This window comes from Odontesthes bonariensis, chromosome 6, assembly GCF_027942865.1.
Source record: "Odontesthes bonariensis isolate fOdoBon6 chromosome 6, fOdoBon6.hap1, whole genome shotgun sequence".
NCBI classification, from domain to species: Eukaryota; Metazoa; Chordata; class Actinopteri; order Atheriniformes; family Atherinopsidae; genus Odontesthes; species Odontesthes bonariensis.
In genome coordinates, this window is record NC_134511.1 from 34866571 (window position 1) to 34883463 (window position 16893).

The window sequence follows — 16893 nt, forward strand, 5'->3', positions numbered from 1 at the left end:
ACTTCTGCAACAATCTTTGTTGCATCAGAGCTGAACAAGCCTCTGACTGAACACATTTTGTTGTTTGATGCACTGCCTTGTCTATTATGTTAAGCAGCCTTAACAAATTTATATTTAAATATACGAGAGGAATGACTTTGGGTGGCATTTAAAAGTTGTCTTAATCTGTTGCTACCAGTATCTCCCACCATCCTGGACTCTGACCAACCATCAGATTTGAGTGCACCCATGGGAGAGGAGCTGACCCTGGAGTGCAGAGCAAATGGAATCCCTGTACCCCACGTCAGCTGGCTGAAAGATGGCGTAACTCTAGAGGGATCAAACAGCCATCGCATCTCGTAAGTCATTCGCAGCCCCCCTGTAAATGCTGTGCTTAGTAATTGTATTAATTAATTTAACTTTGCTCTTAAAAGCAACAGTTTGTTTTATGTGCAGTGCAAGAAATGATCAACACCATTCCTTGAAAATGTGGAACATTACATTAATCATCCCAGAGGATAATGAGCATGATCCAATGATGCATGGAAAGACAAATGGTTTATAGTCTCTTGCCTAATTTCATCATAAAACTCACCAAGAACAGCTGTTTTACAGCTGTTGAATAGCCGATATGGTCATTACAACTGTTTTTAGCCAGAAAAAGCAAGTCGCACACATCGCTCTGTGTTTACGTGTGAGAAAGCTGTGGGACGATGATGATAATGATGATGAGATTCCGGGGTGGGGTGGTTAAGACCAGAAAAACGGATGTGAAAACATAAAATGTATTTCCATTCCTGCAGTGTGACCCCTGATGGCAGCACATTAACCCTGCTGAAGCTGAGTCCCGAGGATTCTGGGACATACACCTGCTTGGCTGTCAGCCCGGCAGGCCAGGAAAGCAGAATCTACACCCTCTTTGTTCTAGGTCAGTTTTAACATAATCTTTACCTACTTTTGTTAGGGTTTAAAATCATGAGTTTTTTATGTTTACTTGCCACAGTTCCGCCATCTATATCTGGTGAGACCACGATCCCCAGAGAGGTGCAGACCACACAGGACAGCATTGTGACTCTAGAGTGTCAGGCAGCAGGAAACCCTCCACCTCAGATCAGCTGGCTGAAAAATGGCCATCCACTACTCCTCACCCCTCGCACACGTCTCCTCTCTGGAGACTCTTTGCTGAGGTAAGTTTAGATAATTGCAGCAATTTTGTAGATAGATTACATGTGCATAGGTAAGGTTATTCTAAACATTTGTCTGCTTGCAAAAGGATTGCTCCTGTGCAGCTGTCTGATTCTGGAGTTTACACATGTGTGGCACGCAGTAGAGCTGGTCTTGCTGAGCTTAGCTACGATGTCCAAGTACAAGGTATAATCAGTTATACCACCAACTGATTCTCCTATAATGCTTCATATCAGAGATGATATGAAGCATTATAGACTTAAGGAATTCATTCAGAGTGTTTATGATCTGCAGTGCCCCCTGGTGTCGATCATGTTGAGCCAGTGGAGCCAGTTACAGTTGTCCAGGGATCTTTGGTGACGTTAACCTGTGAGGCACGTGGTGTTCCCCCTCCCACACTGACTTGGATGAAGGATGGCCAGCCACTATCTCTTCACCGCAACCTGCTGCTGGATGGACAGGAGACGCGGCTACAGCTGCCTGATGTGGCTCCTTCAGATGCAGGCCTTTACAGCTGTGTGGCCAGTAACCAAGCTGGAAGCAGTACAAAGAGCTTCAACCTCACCGTGCTTGGTAGAGCTATCCAAATGTTTAAATCATGTCTATCTTAGGGTTATGGTGTAAACTCCTTGAAAAACTGATACAAAACATTTTGCTTTCTAATCCAGAACCTCCAAAGATAACCAGCTCCAGCCCTCCAGAGGAGCTGACCATAGCAGTAAATAGTCCACTGGAGCTTGAGTGCTCCGCTGTGGGAGTACCACCTCCCACCCTCAGCTGGCTCAAGGATGGTCGGCCCTTAGAGGGGACCAACAATGTTCAGCAGGATGGACACTTTGTCCGGATCAGTAAAGTGCAGGTATATTGTATTGTATAAATTGTATATGTGCTCACATATTCAAACAATATTTTAAGGAACTAAACTGAGAAGAATGGAACTTGTTCAGGGTTTAAGGAGAAAAAAACTTAGAAAAGCATGACAATTCATTAATTGTGCAATCTATATAAACAAACTTTAGATGTCAGCTCAAAGACAGACTTTTGATAGCATCAGTCTAGACAAATACAGTACTGCAAGAGCCACTAAAACTGATTAATGCGCTCCCTTTAAAGGTTGAGGATGCAGGTCTGTACACCTGCTTGGCCAGCAGCCCAGCTGGAGAGGATGGAAAAAACCACTGGGTCCGAGTCCAAGGTGAAACAAGCTGTTCTTACTAAATCTTCAACATTGCAGAAATGCTGTATATCATTTCCTACCCCTCCCTAACCTGTCTCAGCTACTTACATCTGGAGCTTGGTGAAGGTTCAGGAGTAAAATTCTATAAAAACAGGCTTCAACAGCATTTATACCGTGTGTGCTGCCACAGTATGCACACAATATGATATACTGAATATGCAGTAAAATAGAACTAATCTGTTTTGTCCATTTACGCTACCTACTTTTTCATGCTATAATAAAATGATGCTTCTATAAATGTAATTACACACTATGTTGTTCAGACCTTGAAAACAGCTAAGATAAAAGCTTCAAGTTAAAGTCATTGTTACTCGTATTCTTTGCGTTAATGACAACATAGTTTGATTAGCTGACTCAAAACAGTGAATCATGTTTGTTGACATACACGTTTACAGCATGTTTGAAATCTATGCTCTAAGTTTAAACCTAGGTTTAAATGTTTAAAACTTAAAAAAAAAAATGCTGTACGTCCCAGTCGACCTTCTGTCGACCCCTCTTTTAAATAGTTTTAAGGAACCCCCTAAAGCACAGAGGAATTCTTTTTGTCACATGAATTATGGTGAGTCCTCAAGCATCAACATGGTGTTGAGTGATCACCTCACTAAGAACCAAAGCTTAAAAATAACTGGTTGTATTTCAGTCCCACCAACACTCCTTGGCTCTGGTGATGTGAGGACATTGACTGTGCCAGTTAATGGGCACCTAACCTTAGAGTGCCTGGCTGACAGCGACCCTCCTCCTGATATAGAGTGGTACAAAGATGAGGCCAAACTGCAGGTACAGAGTCCAGTAGATGAATAAATAAATAAATAAATAATACATATTGAACAAGTTATATCATAACTATTAAACTTTGACTCACACTCTGCATTTTTCTTTCCTCCTACTGTTATCCCAGCTGGGAGGTCGTATCCAGCGGCTAGCTGGAGGTCAGTACCTGGAAATACAGGAAGTCAGGCCTGAGGACAGTGGCCAGTACAGCTGTCAGGTTACCAACATGGCTGGAAGCACCAGTCTCTTCTTCACAGTGGAGATTCTCTGTAAGCTACCTTGTTTAATTATTTAAGAATCTTGAAAAAAAAAAAAAACATATACATGTACATGTGGTTGAAGTCAAATGAATCTGCTCCCATATTTTCCAAAAAAAATGGTGTGTCACTACAATGACTATAAAAGCTCATCTGACTGAATGAAGCTTAAACCAATGTCTGAATAGTCATGGGAGTCGTTCCTTCCACCTAAGCAGTCTTTTTCCTGACTGTGACGATGCAGAGGTTAGCACTGTGTTCTTTTGGCCTGTTCAAGTCAACATTCTTTTGACCAGTGGAGCTGAACTGGACTGCTAGACATTTAGACCTTTTTCTACGGGGTGACTTGAAAAAAGCTTTATCTCATCTGTCAGTTGAGGCAGAGTAAGACATGAGATGTATTGTTTTAAATGGTTTTATGATGGATGCCTGTAATTCTTCTGATAAAACCTGTTTGTATGTGAATTTATCAGTGACATTTTTCTAAACGCGCTGTAGCTGTATTTTTTGTTTCATAAAGCTGAATTTATGCCACTGTATTTAGTTGTGAGACTGAACAATATGATCTGCAGGCACGATACCTAATGAAAAAAAATTTTGTTCTGTGCAGTATTTGAGATTTCAGTATATCCTTATATAATAGTTGTACCTGCTAAACTGAACTCATGATATGGAATGCCACTTTATTTTCAGTGCCACCAGTAATAAAGGAGAGCAGTTCTGTGGTGACTGTAAATATTGGCCAGGACGCAGTTTTACCATGTGAAGTTGAAGGCGACTCCTCACCTGTGCTCATGTGGAGGAAAGATGGTTTCCCCGTGCCTAAAAATAACAATAAGTATGTTGTGATAACTGTAAGAAATCTTTTAGAGTATGCGTCACACTTGACTGAATCTAACACACATAGCGACAGCTGTACACAGAGTCTATTGATTCATTCACCTTTCGACTGTGTTTCTGTCACAGGTACAAAATGTTATCAGAGGGCTCCTTGCAAATACATGGGGCTCAGTTGAATGATGCTGGTCGTTACTACTGCTCAGTGTCCAACCAGGCTGGCTCAGATCACCGGGGAATGGATCTTCGAGTATTTGGTAACTAAAACATATAGTTTCTTATGAGTCTGCCAGTGTTTTCTTTGTAAAGCAATAGAGAAAATAACACTTCTACTTTACCTATCTCTCCCATTTGTATCTTAACTTAATTTATTAAGCTTAAACACAGACCACATACACTGCGTTATGCATTTTTGTTTATCTGAGGGTGGTCTTTGTTTGTAGTGGGTCCCTCAATCAGTCCGGGTCCATTCAATGTGACAGTAACCACTGGAATTAGAGCTGTCCTGAGCTGTGAGACAACCGGCACACCACTACCAAAAGTATCTTGGAAGAGGAATGGTACTCCACTTGATATTAATCAGCAGCCTGGTGCATATAGGTGAAGACTCTTTTTAAATACACAATAAGTGTGTAGTAGAACAAAGCTATAAAAAGTGAGGTACACTCTGCTTGGATTCTCTGTCCAGGTTACTGTCCTCTGGATCTCTGGTTCTTTTGTCTCCATCCAATGAGGATGAAGGATACTTTGAGTGCACTGCAGTCAATGATGTTGCAGAGGAGCGCAGGGTAATCGAAGTAATCCTGCAAGGTATTCATTTGAAATTTTGTACAACGACCTGACTACAGAATATTGTTTCAGAGGTGTGAACACAAGAATTTGTTGTATTCCCCTGTAGTCCCACCATCTATTGAGGATGACGTCACAACAGTTAAAGCTGTGAAAATGTCTTCTGTGGTGTTGCCCTGTCACGTACAAGGACACCCTCAGCCTGTTGTCTCCTGGACAAAGGGTGGAGCCAAACTGAGCACCAGAGGAGGAAGTTATCGTGTCCTTCCCACTGGTAAAGCAGTTAGTTTTAAGGACTGTACAGGTTTTTTTGTTTTATAGCTCTCTTATCACATGTCATGTTCATCTGAAACAAAAATATAAATCTGCTCACCAAATGTGCTGTCATATGTGTGTTTTACTCATACTTATGCAGGAGTGTTGGAGATAACCGCTGCTTTGCCGAGTCACGCTGGCAGATACACATGTTCAGCCCGTAACCCCGCTGGAGTAGCTCACAAACACATCTCCCTCACTGTACATGGTAGGCTCTAATCAACTTACTGCTATTTATTGTGCCAACATGGAAATATATGAACCCCCCTAACAATCAATGTGCTCTTCCACGCAATTAGAGCCACCAGAGATCAGGCCAATGGCAGAAGATGTACAAGTAGTATTGCATCATGGAACTGTTCTCCCCTGTGATGTTCAAGGCTTCCCCAGACCATCAATCACCTGGCAAAGAGAGGGAGTTCCCATAGCAGCAGGTAAAAAGCACAATACTCTCATTTCTGAACATATTATTTTCTATTTCTGGTTTATAGTCTGACACTTGTATCTGTCACTTTCATGGAGAAATTAATGTGAAACACTGAAGCAATCTAAATATTTTTCAGAAGTTAACATCCACTAGATTTCATGGTAAACGCTTAGTAGTAATAAAAAAAGTAATTAGTACGTTTTAAAACAATTTTACCTAGGCCTAAGTGGATTACTTAGACACTTACATTTTTCATGTGAATGCTACAGGTCACCGGCTGGCTGTGCTATCAAATGGAGCTCTGAAGTTCTCTCGAGTAACACTTGGTGATGCGGGGACATATCAGTGCGTGGCTAAGAATGAAGCTGGTTTAGCTGTAGCAAGAACCAAACTAGTCCTTCAAGGTAATGTAAACTTCTGATCTCACAGATGATCCAAAAGTGGGGAATTTTCCATGTTACTTCCTTATATCCGTACTCAAATGTATATCAAGTACGTCAAAAAAATATAAAACTCACCGTTCAATTCTTTTATGGCAGATGGTCACTCCTAATTCTTAGAATCCTATATCAGACATTTAGAGATGAACTGCTAACCTCGTGTTTTTCTTTCAGTTCCACCAGTGCTGAGTGTGCCTCGTGTCGAGTACACTGCTGTGTTAGGCCAGCCAGTCAGTCTGGAGTGTGTGGCTGATGGGCAGCCTCAACCTGAACTTACCTGGCATAAAGAGAGGAGACTGGTGGTTGACGGTGCTCGTATGCATGTATTTGCCAATGGAACCCTGGCAATTACTACTATCCAGCGCAGTGACGCAGGTCTTTACACATGCACTGCCAAAAACCTAGCTGGCAGGGCCAGCCATGATATGCGGCTGCTTGTTCAAGGTGAGCAAAGACCTTCTACAACTCCACCTCCTGTTGAGTAAAAGGACCGTCACATATTCATGGGGGTAATGTTGTTGCATTTCAGTGCCACCCATGATTCCTCCTGCGCAGACAGAGCTGTCGGTCATTCAAGGGTTTCAGGCTCTGCTGCCTTGTGCTGCTCAAGGGTCTCCGGAACCCAGAGTGTCATGGGAGAAGGATGGTGCAATTGTGCCCAACCTTCCTGGCAAATTCACAGTCCTGCGGTCAGGAGAGCTGATTATTGAGAGGGCTGAGGTTTGTCTGATAATCCTCCATACTTTTTACTGCACGATGAGTTGGGTCTGTTGTTAGATCTGTGCTGTGGAATCACTTCTGTTTGCTTTCTTCTCACAGCCTGGAGATACCGGAGTGTTCACATGCGTAGCCACCAACCCTGCAGGTTCTGTAAGACAAGACATCCACCTGTCCATCAACATGAGACCTGCCTTCAAAGAACTGCCAGGTGATGTAACCTTAAACAAAGGGCAGAGCCTGGCCTTATCCTGCCATGCTCAGGGAACGCCTTCTCCCATCATCTCCTGGACGGTCAACAACAGTCCCTATAAAGGTACTGATTTCCATTCTTCCAGTTTAAGAGCTGCACACCACTGTTCTGTGATATAAATATTTTTCTCAGTCTATTATAACTTGGTGTTGTAATAATCTTGACAGGAGTTTTTGGACATATTAAGGGCATATTATATATAGATTCATATGATATGATTGATTCAAATATTTCAGGAGCCATTTTAGATGAGGCTGGCAGGAGCTCAGTCATCATTGACAATGTGACTTTGAGTGATGCTGGGACCTACGTGTGCGTGGCAGAAAACAGTGTGGGCTCTATCAGAGCCCTCTCATTTGTCCGTATCAGAGGTGAGTGCTTTGTCAAGGATTCCTTCTCATTTAACCTTCCATAGATGATGACATCAACCTGATTGATGTCACACTATAAATGTATGTACTGTGTGCCTCCAGAGCCTCCGATGTTAAAGGGTGAAGCCCACATGTCTCAGACAGTCGTCCAGGGTGGTTCTGCAATGCTAGATTGTCCAGTCCACGGAGACCCCAGCCCCGTCCTCCGCTGGCTCCGAAATGGGAAACCTTTACACCGCCTCCTCCGAATGCAGACACTCCACAACGGATCCTTGGTCATTTACAGCATCACTGTAAATATGTTTTGTTTGTCCTTCTGCTTTCTACATATTTTATATATATATATATATGTATTTTGCAGTGACCCTGAATTAGTCTAGATACGTTTTGTTACACTTTGTGACTTTTGAATGATTAAGCCTTTTAAACAAACCACATTAACAAATGTTTTGCGTCATGGAAAACAATGAAGCAGCTTTCATCCTATCTAAGCTTGATCTGTAGTCCCCTTGGGTGGGGGAACAGTGTGTGACTGTCCTGCAGTGTCCTGCTTCCACCTAAATCAGATTCAGTTCAGCCACTGAGGATAACAGCATTAGCAACAGAGGGAAGAGACAAACTGAGCGCTGGATGTTCCCAGACTCTGCCCCTCTTCCCTTCGCCTGTAACCTTGTTATGGTCTCTAACTGCTGCTATAATTGCACAGCCTGCAGCTGAGACTTTCTCACAGACAGATGACTGTCCTTCCCATGGAGCTCTCTAATGTGAAATTTCCCCTCTCTGGCCCAATGTCTATCATGGCAATTCAGTAGAATAAAATCATCTGCACCATTAAATATGACAGCTTTTTTGGCTTTAATATTAGCTTTTCTTTTTTTTTAATTGTTTGTGATTTTAAAGAGATCTATTTGGGATCCAGCTATTATAAATATAGTACTAAGCCAAAGTCATGTTTCCTGTCTGTTTCTACAGGCGACAGATGAAGGAGAATATCAGTGTGTTGCAGAAAGTGAGGCTGGAAAGGCTGAGAGGACCATTACTCTCAAGGTTCAGAGTGAGTTCTGCCTGTATACTTACACACATTTTAATAAGTTATGAAAATGTATGAGAATAATATACTTTCCAAACTACCTGGAATCCCTTTCTATGAATAATTTCCTAATTACTTATTCATGCACATTTTTGGGTTTGTTTGCATTCATTACCAAGTACTTGTCTAAACCAACACAATTTTCTCTTTAATTTTCTCTTACTCTCTGTCTCAGTAAATGGAGGTTACTCAGACTGGGAGGAGTGGGGTCCATGCAGTAGCACATGTGGGCAAGGCGTGCAAGAACGAATCAGACTATGCAACAAGCCTGTACCAGCAAATGGTGGGCGAACATGCAGCGGTCCAAGTACTGACTCCAGGAAATGTCAGGCTGGTCTGTGTCCAGGTAGCACCGCCTGGCTTTTTTTTCTATTGAAGAGTTGCAGTCTTAGTTGTCACCAATAATTGCAAAACATTCGTAAATGCATGCAAAATTCACTTTTTTTCTCTTTGTTTGTGTTGGTTGCTGGTGACAGGTGAGGTTCCACGTAGAACCCGAGGCAGCCTGATAGGAATGGTGAATGAGAGAGAGTTTGGTGTTTCCTTCCTGGAGGCCAACATTTCTGATAACATGGAAGAAGGCAGCAGCACTTTACAGGCACGCCTGGACAACATCCCTCCCACTGTGGGTTAGTCCTTAACTTTAATATACTGTGGGTGTTCTCTGTTTACTGACATTTTTAAATTTCTACCATGTGGGTTTCAAAGACTTGCCAGATCCTACCAGATTTAAATCCATTGGAAGCAACAGAGTATTTGCAGGAAATGCCAGTTGAAATATAGGCTCATTTTGAATGGAAAAATAAGTTATTATCATTAAAATATTTTTATGAACGTTTTTTTTCCCCCTGTTTCTGTGATGATCAGCAGCTAATGTTTATTAAACAAGTAGGTGATAGATATACATTCAGAATATGTTTTTGATTTCTTTAAAAAGCTGAAAGAGGAATAGCTTTTTAGAATATATGTCTAAGTCTATGCACACTGTACACCGCTTTTCTGTGGTTTTCTAAGAAGATTGTTTTGTTGCAGGTCCCTTGATGCGGGTACTGGTGGCTGTGTTTACTCCCATATATTGGACCACTGTGCTGCAGAGCGGAGCAGCCAGAAACGGCTACTCTTTCACACAAGGCCAGTTTAGGCAGGAGTCTCAGCTTGAGTTTGAGACAGGTGAGCTTTGCCCCATGACAAATTTGTACATACATTAATGTGAGTTCGGAGCATTTGCCAGTTTATATTTTAAGCTTTTGATTTATTTATGGTGTTGTACTTAAACTGACTTTACATGTGTTTTACTGGTCTTTCACTTATCTATTCACAAATATCTGTGTTTTGCGTGCTATGGTGTGTGAATGCAATGAAAGCAACCAAAAACTAATTGAAAGAACCTTATTTACAGGCATTTCTCCCCTAGTGTTTTGTAAAACAACCAGCAGATGGCAGCACTCACTGCTTTTGAAATAGACAAGCTTGCACATGAAACTTTGATCACTTCTCACAGGGGAGACTCTTCGTTTGACCCATGTTGCCAGAGGTCTGGATTCTGAGGGAGTTCTACTAATTGACATCGTAATTAATGGATTTGTTCCTCCATCATTATCATCATCATCATCATCATCTCATTTGAGCCTCCAGGTGAGATCGCTGAAGTCAACACAATTTAAAGGCCTTCATTATATCTCAACTTCTGAATTCAACACTCAAGAAAATTGGATCCTGTTATACTTCAGATGCTCTTCAACTTGTCTGACCTGATTTTGTCTCTGTCCCACAGGAGTTTGATGAATCATATGTTCAGACCGGCCAAGGGCAGCTGTACTCATGGTCATCGCAGAACCACCAGAGAGGAGGAAGCCCCTTGGTGCTGCGCTGCAATCATACCATCATTTACGAGGGCCAGGAGGAACGCCAGGGCCCTGTTCTCCAGCTGCTCAAGCTCTCCAGGATGAACAGTGTCTACAATATGTTTACTCTCACTTTGGACTTCCATATCACAGCCAGCCTCGTCATACCAGGTCAGGGAAAAAACGTTGCAACATCACTGGCACACCATCAAGTAGATAACTAAATGTTGAAAAAAGCTAACACCACTTGGACTCTGTTTACAGATGGTTATGAAGACACATGCCCTAAAGGCTTCATGCTTGAAACAACCTCCTTCTGTGCCGGTATGCTATTTGAATAATTCATGCCTCATTTGTCGTCTGGCAGCATTTATTTGACTATTTTGTTGTGTGAAATTTTTTCTTATTGATCACAAAATGTGTTCCTATTAGATGAAGATGAGTGTGCGCTGCAGTCCCCCTGCTCACATTCATGCAACAACATTATGGGAGGTTTTTCATGTGCCTGCCCCTCTGGCTTCACCATTTCTACAGAGACTAACACATGTCAGGGTGAGACAAAAAAAGAAAAAATATCCACATATATAGTGGTAACATCCCATTTGAATCCATAAAAAAATAATCTGCTGTTTAAGCCTGCATCTTTGTCATTCTCACATAATTTCTTGCCTCAGCTTTAGGCCTTATACTGTCGTTTCTGTTTCAGATATTGATGAGTGTTCCCAAGGCTCCCACATGTGCCACTACAACCAACAGTGTGTAAACACAGTGGGCACATACCGTTGCCAGGCAAAGTGTGGACCAGGATTTAAGCCCAGCATCACGGGAACCAGCTGCGAAGGCATGTGCCTGTTACTCTTTGATTACTGTCTGCACAACATTTCATAAGGGGAATTTATCGGCACACAGTATTTTACTTATGAAGACTGATGAAGTCATACTGTATGTGCTAAATTTGTGTTTCAGATGTGGATGAGTGCCAGGAGTCTGCTGTATCTCCCTGCCAACATCAGTGCCTTAATACTTTGGGTTCCTACCGTTGCATCTGCCATCCTGGGTACCAGCTGTCTGGACATCGCTGCATTGGTCAGAAAGCTCATTATTCAATGTTCAAAGGCTAAATTGTCTTTTAAAAGTATCAAATCAAATACTTTAATTTTAAATCAAAAATTGCTCCAGTGGATCTTGAAAGCTCTTGGCTAAAACCTCAGAAAAGCATACATGTATGTTTTTCTCCATTGGGATAGATTTTTGATAAAAACCGATGAGTCACTAGGTACTTGACAGTGAGTTGTAATTACAATTGCACTTTTACTTGTTTGCATTTTTTCAGACATCAATGAGTGCATGAGAAATGTATGTCCAGCTCACCAGCAGTGCCGTAACACAGAGGGTGGATACCAGTGTTTTGACAGTTGTCCAGCTGGAATGACTACAGCAGAAAATGGAGCCTGTGTGGGTTAGTGGATGTCATACTTTATTGGTATCCACTTACATTATGTAAACTGTGCTAAATTTAGCGATAGACCATAAATAAAACATTCCATAATTTGTTTAAATACACAGCATTAGCTCAAGTCAAGGTTGGAGTTCACTGATTACTTTCTTCTGAGGAACCAATTTGTAAGTTGCATGATGCCAGTTCAAATTTTGCAGGACCGGTTTTGGGCAGAAACGACGATGCCGTCCTGTCCCTAAATTAAAAAAAAAAACTTCTTTCATCGTTATGTACAAATTTACTTTGAAAGGAAAAAGAAAGTCTACAGTTCCTACTGTACTACAGACAGAAACAAGCAATTGTGTCATTTTATGTGCAATTTTAATGATTTTTTTTTTTTTAATAATGATAGTTTTTTATGTATTTATTTTGTTATTTGATCAGATTTTTAAAAATATATAGAAACTTGAAGAACAAATATTACCTTCTATGTAAATTTCTTAAAAAATCCTGTCTTCACCTGCTTATTTTTCAGATATTGATGAATGCCAGGATGGAAGTCACATGTGTCGCTACACTCAGATATGTCAGAACACAGTGGGAGGTTATGGTTGTGTTTGCCCCAGAGGTTACAGATCTCAGGGAGTAGGGCTTCCTTGTCTGGGTAAAACATATTTTTTATGTTTGATAAAACACCTCAACGCCCTGAGCACACATGAAAACTTACCTGAAGTTGATTTTCATCTTCCAGACATTGATGAATGTCTGCAAACGCCAAATCCTTGTGCCTACCAGTGCCGTAATGTGCCTGGCAGCTTCAGGTGCCTGTGTCCACCTGGAACTGTGCTGCTTGGGGATGGGCGCTCCTGTGCAGGGCTGGAAAGAGGGCAGACCTTCACTAATGGCACCAGAGTCAGGGCAAGACTCCGCCCACAGCTGGTGTCATCCGTTGGCAGGCCAATCCTCTCCCGTTCTAACGGAGTACCTCGCATTACCAGACAGAGCTGTCCTGTTGGGTATACCAACAGAGATGGCACATGTGTTGGTAAGTTTTGATAAAAGCTACTCTCCAAACAGATGTAATATTGGAAAATAATTTTAGGGAAAAGAAACAAGGCTCCAATAGACTACTGCCAGCATCTTGATTATTTGTTATTTTCTGTACAGATGTGGATGAGTGTCTGTTAAGGAAGCCATGCCAACATGAGTGCCGCAACACCATTGGCAGCTTCCAGTGCCTGTGTCCTCCAGGATATCAGCTCTTACCCAATGGGAGAAGCTGTAAAGGTAATAATGTCCTTACAGACTTTATAAACAACCACTCTTTTGAATATTAACGTTAAGTTTTTATCCTCTTTCTCTGATATTAGACATTGATGAGTGTGTCGAACAAGGCATTCAGTGTGGACACAACCAGATGTGTTTTAATACCAGAGGGGGATACCAGTGTCTGGATACACCCTGCCCTGCATCCTACCAGAGTGGACGAAGCCCTGGGTAAATTGCATGATTAATAAGTATCATACAGTGTTTAAAGACAGTAATCAGGCTTCAGATACTGTGCTGTTCAAATATATATACATTTTTTTGTGACTGTGATACATTTTCTCTTTCCTGATGGCGTTTAAAGGACCTGCTATCGGCCCTGCTCTCTGGATTGTGCCATAGAAGGCTCGACTCTGCTTTTGCAGTACAAGCTGCTCACTCTTCCCTCTGGCATACCAGCCAATCACAATGTGGTACGACTGTCAGCATTCTCAGAATCTGGCATCTTGCAAGAGCGTACTTCCTTTACAATACTTGAGCAAGAATCAGAATCAGGTGGGATGGGCCAGGTGTTTGGCATCAAAGACGAGACTGGCAGGGGGATCATCTTCACTCTGCAGGTTCTGGACAGACCAGGACTTGTGCGGCTCAAGGTGCAGGCCACCACCATCTCGACACACGGTCGCATTACCTACCAGAGCATCTTCATCATCTACATTTCCATCTCAGAGTACCCCTACTGAACCAACATGCTCATTTACATATGACTCAGTCCTATTGGCTTTTGGATGCCTCTCCCTCACAAGGCACCACCACAAAACCATTTAACCATGAAACTTTAACATGCAAGTTCAGGTGGACATGGTTAGTAGGTGGATCTCATGAAAATATGTATCTTGATTTGTGACTAAAATTTCATAGAGGGAAAAAGTATTTAAGGAAAAAAATCTTTTTAATGTCACCTTTGGTGGGTTTTTGTGATGTGATCATAGAGCTGAGCATCAAATGGTGAAGATATCAATTGCTGTATGCTCTTTTTTTGGAAATGATTGATGGAAATACGAATTAGAAGTTTTTCTAATTCGTATTTGAGGATGCAGATATCAAACACTGAAGATATTTAGTGTCCATCAACAACTACATTTTTTTTTCTGAACGATCTGCCCTTTTTTATGTCAGATTCAAATGATGAATATCTAATCATGGGAAAGAGATATTCTCATAAAAATATGTCTGTAGCCTGCACTTGGAAATACAAGTCAAATGCAAATCTTTCGACAGCTATGAAATTGTACAATGTCTCCCCTATTATTTATTTAAGTCATTTGAACACATCACTGGTTTAATCAGCCTTCTATCAAATAAGGTTTGAGATTACATGTATCTACTGGAGTTGTATTGGCACATGGTAACAGTGGCTTACGGCTGTCTAGCAAGTGTGTATTAGTGTCTCATTCATTTAATGCGTTTTTGTACCCTTTTATAACATATTTTGTCACATTAAGTGTAAAGGTGCTATTCTGAATGTACTTGAGTGTTTTGAATTTGCGCGAATGGTGCTGGTGTTACAAAAAATACAGGCAGTTATATACAAAAACTAACTAAAGTATTTGGACTGCATATATAGTATGTGCAGAATGACATTAGCTACACAATAGGATGACTTTCCTGCATTCGTGATGCTTTACACACCCTAGCTGTTGTTCAGTAATAAAACATGTGCCATTGACATTCAAATCCAGGACCGGATGTTACCTGAAAACCATAAAATGCCCCAAAAAACAGTGAAATGTTTGATCTCTAAGATAAAAGTCCCTGTTGCTGTAAGAATGTCAAATATTTGTACAAATAAAATGGACAACACTTCTGCTTTTGTCTATTCATTCTGTACCACCATTGTCTCAGTCAGTCTTGATTCTGCTTGATTCAACTTGCTGCAGCCTAACATTTTGTAAACTCATCTCACAGCTGACAGCCAATCCTGCTGCTTTTATTAGCCAAAGCGGGAGCACATTCACAACCTGACTTGTTACCTCGGGCAAGAATCTGGTCTTCAGATCATTGCACAGGAATCTGGTGTTTAGATCATTTCTGCTACAGCTGACTTTGACACAAACCTTCAGTTGAGCTAAAATAATCCTTTTCTTAACACGGCTCTTTCTCTGTGTTGCAATCCATCCTGTTTAGTCTCAGAAACCCAATAGAACGTCTGTGTAAATGACAGAAAATGTACAGAAGGGTGACAAGTTAAAATTTGAGCTAAAGTGTCATCGTAATTCTGGCCCAACATCTTGCACTAATGTTACAACTCAATGAAACTTTACTGGAAACAAAGAACAGTTTTTCAAAAAGATGTTCATTTGATGTTTTGATGAGGGTGCACACTGTCTAAAATGTGGATCCATAATAGGTGATCCATAATTGGGTAGACATCTGTCGAATTATGATTCACATAATTTACCATTTTGCTGTGCCTTAAGGATGGAGGCATTGTCATCCTGGAAGAGAACCCTGTCTAAAGGATATAAACACTTCACCGAAGGAGGAAGACGATCCCTCAGTCCAACTTTGTATCAACCTTCCTCTAGGGGTACAAGTGGACCAGAAGAAATCAATCAAAATAACCTTTCACTTTTCATTTGTCACTCATCTGTGTCGGTTTCTTGATGGTGATCAATTCGTCTCACTTTTACCCCGTTTTGTAGTTGTTATAAGAAAAAGTTACAATGTTTAGAAGTGTCCTGTCTTATGCTACAACATACACTGAACAATCAAAATATTCAGATTTAGGACAGTGGTCATCCATTCATTTTGTTTAAATTTATGCACAGCCTAAATTGAACATCAACCCTTTTTCCAGAAAAGTTTATGGTATTCTAAAATGCAACATGAACCTTAAATCTGTATGTAAGAGGGTTGACCCTTATTTTAACAGCCACAAGTACAAAGGAAATGATTTCCTGTTTCTTTACTAACCAATGTCTTTCATTAAATGAAATTTAAACAAACCTCACTAAAATATTTCGGGCATCAATTCTACATTTGCTTGCATTTTCTTAACACAATACTTAAGGTAATTAAAGACACTGAAAATAATTTTCTTCATATCTTGTATTTAAACAAACCTCACTAAAGTATTTTGGGAGTAAAGTTTAAAGAAGATACGAGTAAGACTGTACTGAAAGATTACGCAATCAGCAGATTGTATTTAAATCTATCAACAAATTACAGTTTAAATTTGTATTGCTTTGTAGAAAACTTTAAACTTTTCTGGAAATGGGGTTTGCAAGCCATATATTTATATGTATATATATATATATTTACACGTATATCTAAATCTATTTCAGTACTATAATTTCAAAAGACAACATGTATACTACATTACTTTCAAAGCAACATTTACTTTTCCAGCACTTTTTATTTTCATTCCTTTAGCTTGAACGTCTGCTTATATATAGCTTTCCTTTAAAAAATAGAATTCTTAAGAAAAGCCTTTATTTAATTGTATCAACTTTTCTATAAATCTATATTAAACTTATCTTATAACCATATTTATTCATCTCATATCCATATTAATCTAACATTGATGCCATAGCTGTCAAATGCAGGAATCAATCTAAAAAGGCTTTAAATAGTGCAGTTAACTCACCTCATTTGTGAGTAGGGGGGTTCAGGCT

General features: G+C 40.6%; 1 protein-coding gene across 1 annotated transcript in view; it reads left to right on the forward strand.

Annotated features, from left to right (window-relative positions):
• The window catches only part of hmcn2 (hemicentin 2), a 42684-nt gene extending 27614 nt beyond the window's left edge, over positions 1-15070 (forward strand). Inside the window, exons 44-81 of the mRNA XM_075468508.1 lie at positions 179-338; positions 783-907; positions 983-1166; positions 1253-1350; positions 1459-1737; positions 1833-2023; positions 2278-2359; positions 3042-3178; positions 3300-3441; positions 4123-4267; positions 4396-4523; positions 4710-4866; positions 4955-5076; positions 5165-5329; positions 5471-5578; positions 5670-5804; positions 6067-6201; positions 6412-6681; positions 6767-6957; positions 7057-7270; positions 7444-7578; positions 7681-7871; positions 8551-8632; positions 8844-9014; positions 9145-9297; positions 9701-9838; positions 10170-10303; positions 10443-10683; positions 10777-10836; positions 10945-11064; positions 11219-11353; positions 11479-11598; positions 11846-11971; positions 12486-12614; positions 12702-12995; positions 13118-13237; positions 13321-13447; positions 13581-15070. Coding sequence (XP_075324623.1) covers positions 179-338; positions 783-907; positions 983-1166; positions 1253-1350; positions 1459-1737; positions 1833-2023; positions 2278-2359; positions 3042-3178; positions 3300-3441; positions 4123-4267; positions 4396-4523; positions 4710-4866; positions 4955-5076; positions 5165-5329; positions 5471-5578; positions 5670-5804; positions 6067-6201; positions 6412-6681; positions 6767-6957; positions 7057-7270; positions 7444-7578; positions 7681-7871; positions 8551-8632; positions 8844-9014; positions 9145-9297; positions 9701-9838; positions 10170-10303; positions 10443-10683; positions 10777-10836; positions 10945-11064; positions 11219-11353; positions 11479-11598; positions 11846-11971; positions 12486-12614; positions 12702-12995; positions 13118-13237; positions 13321-13447; positions 13581-13959 — 6023 coding nt within the window. The 3' untranslated portion in view covers positions 13960-15070. The remainder of the gene's footprint in view (positions 1-178; positions 339-782; positions 908-982; positions 1167-1252; positions 1351-1458; positions 1738-1832; positions 2024-2277; positions 2360-3041; positions 3179-3299; positions 3442-4122; positions 4268-4395; positions 4524-4709; positions 4867-4954; positions 5077-5164; positions 5330-5470; positions 5579-5669; positions 5805-6066; positions 6202-6411; positions 6682-6766; positions 6958-7056; positions 7271-7443; positions 7579-7680; positions 7872-8550; positions 8633-8843; positions 9015-9144; positions 9298-9700; positions 9839-10169; positions 10304-10442; positions 10684-10776; positions 10837-10944; positions 11065-11218; positions 11354-11478; positions 11599-11845; positions 11972-12485; positions 12615-12701; positions 12996-13117; positions 13238-13320; positions 13448-13580) is intronic.
• Positions 15071-16893: the final 1823 nt, after the last annotated feature.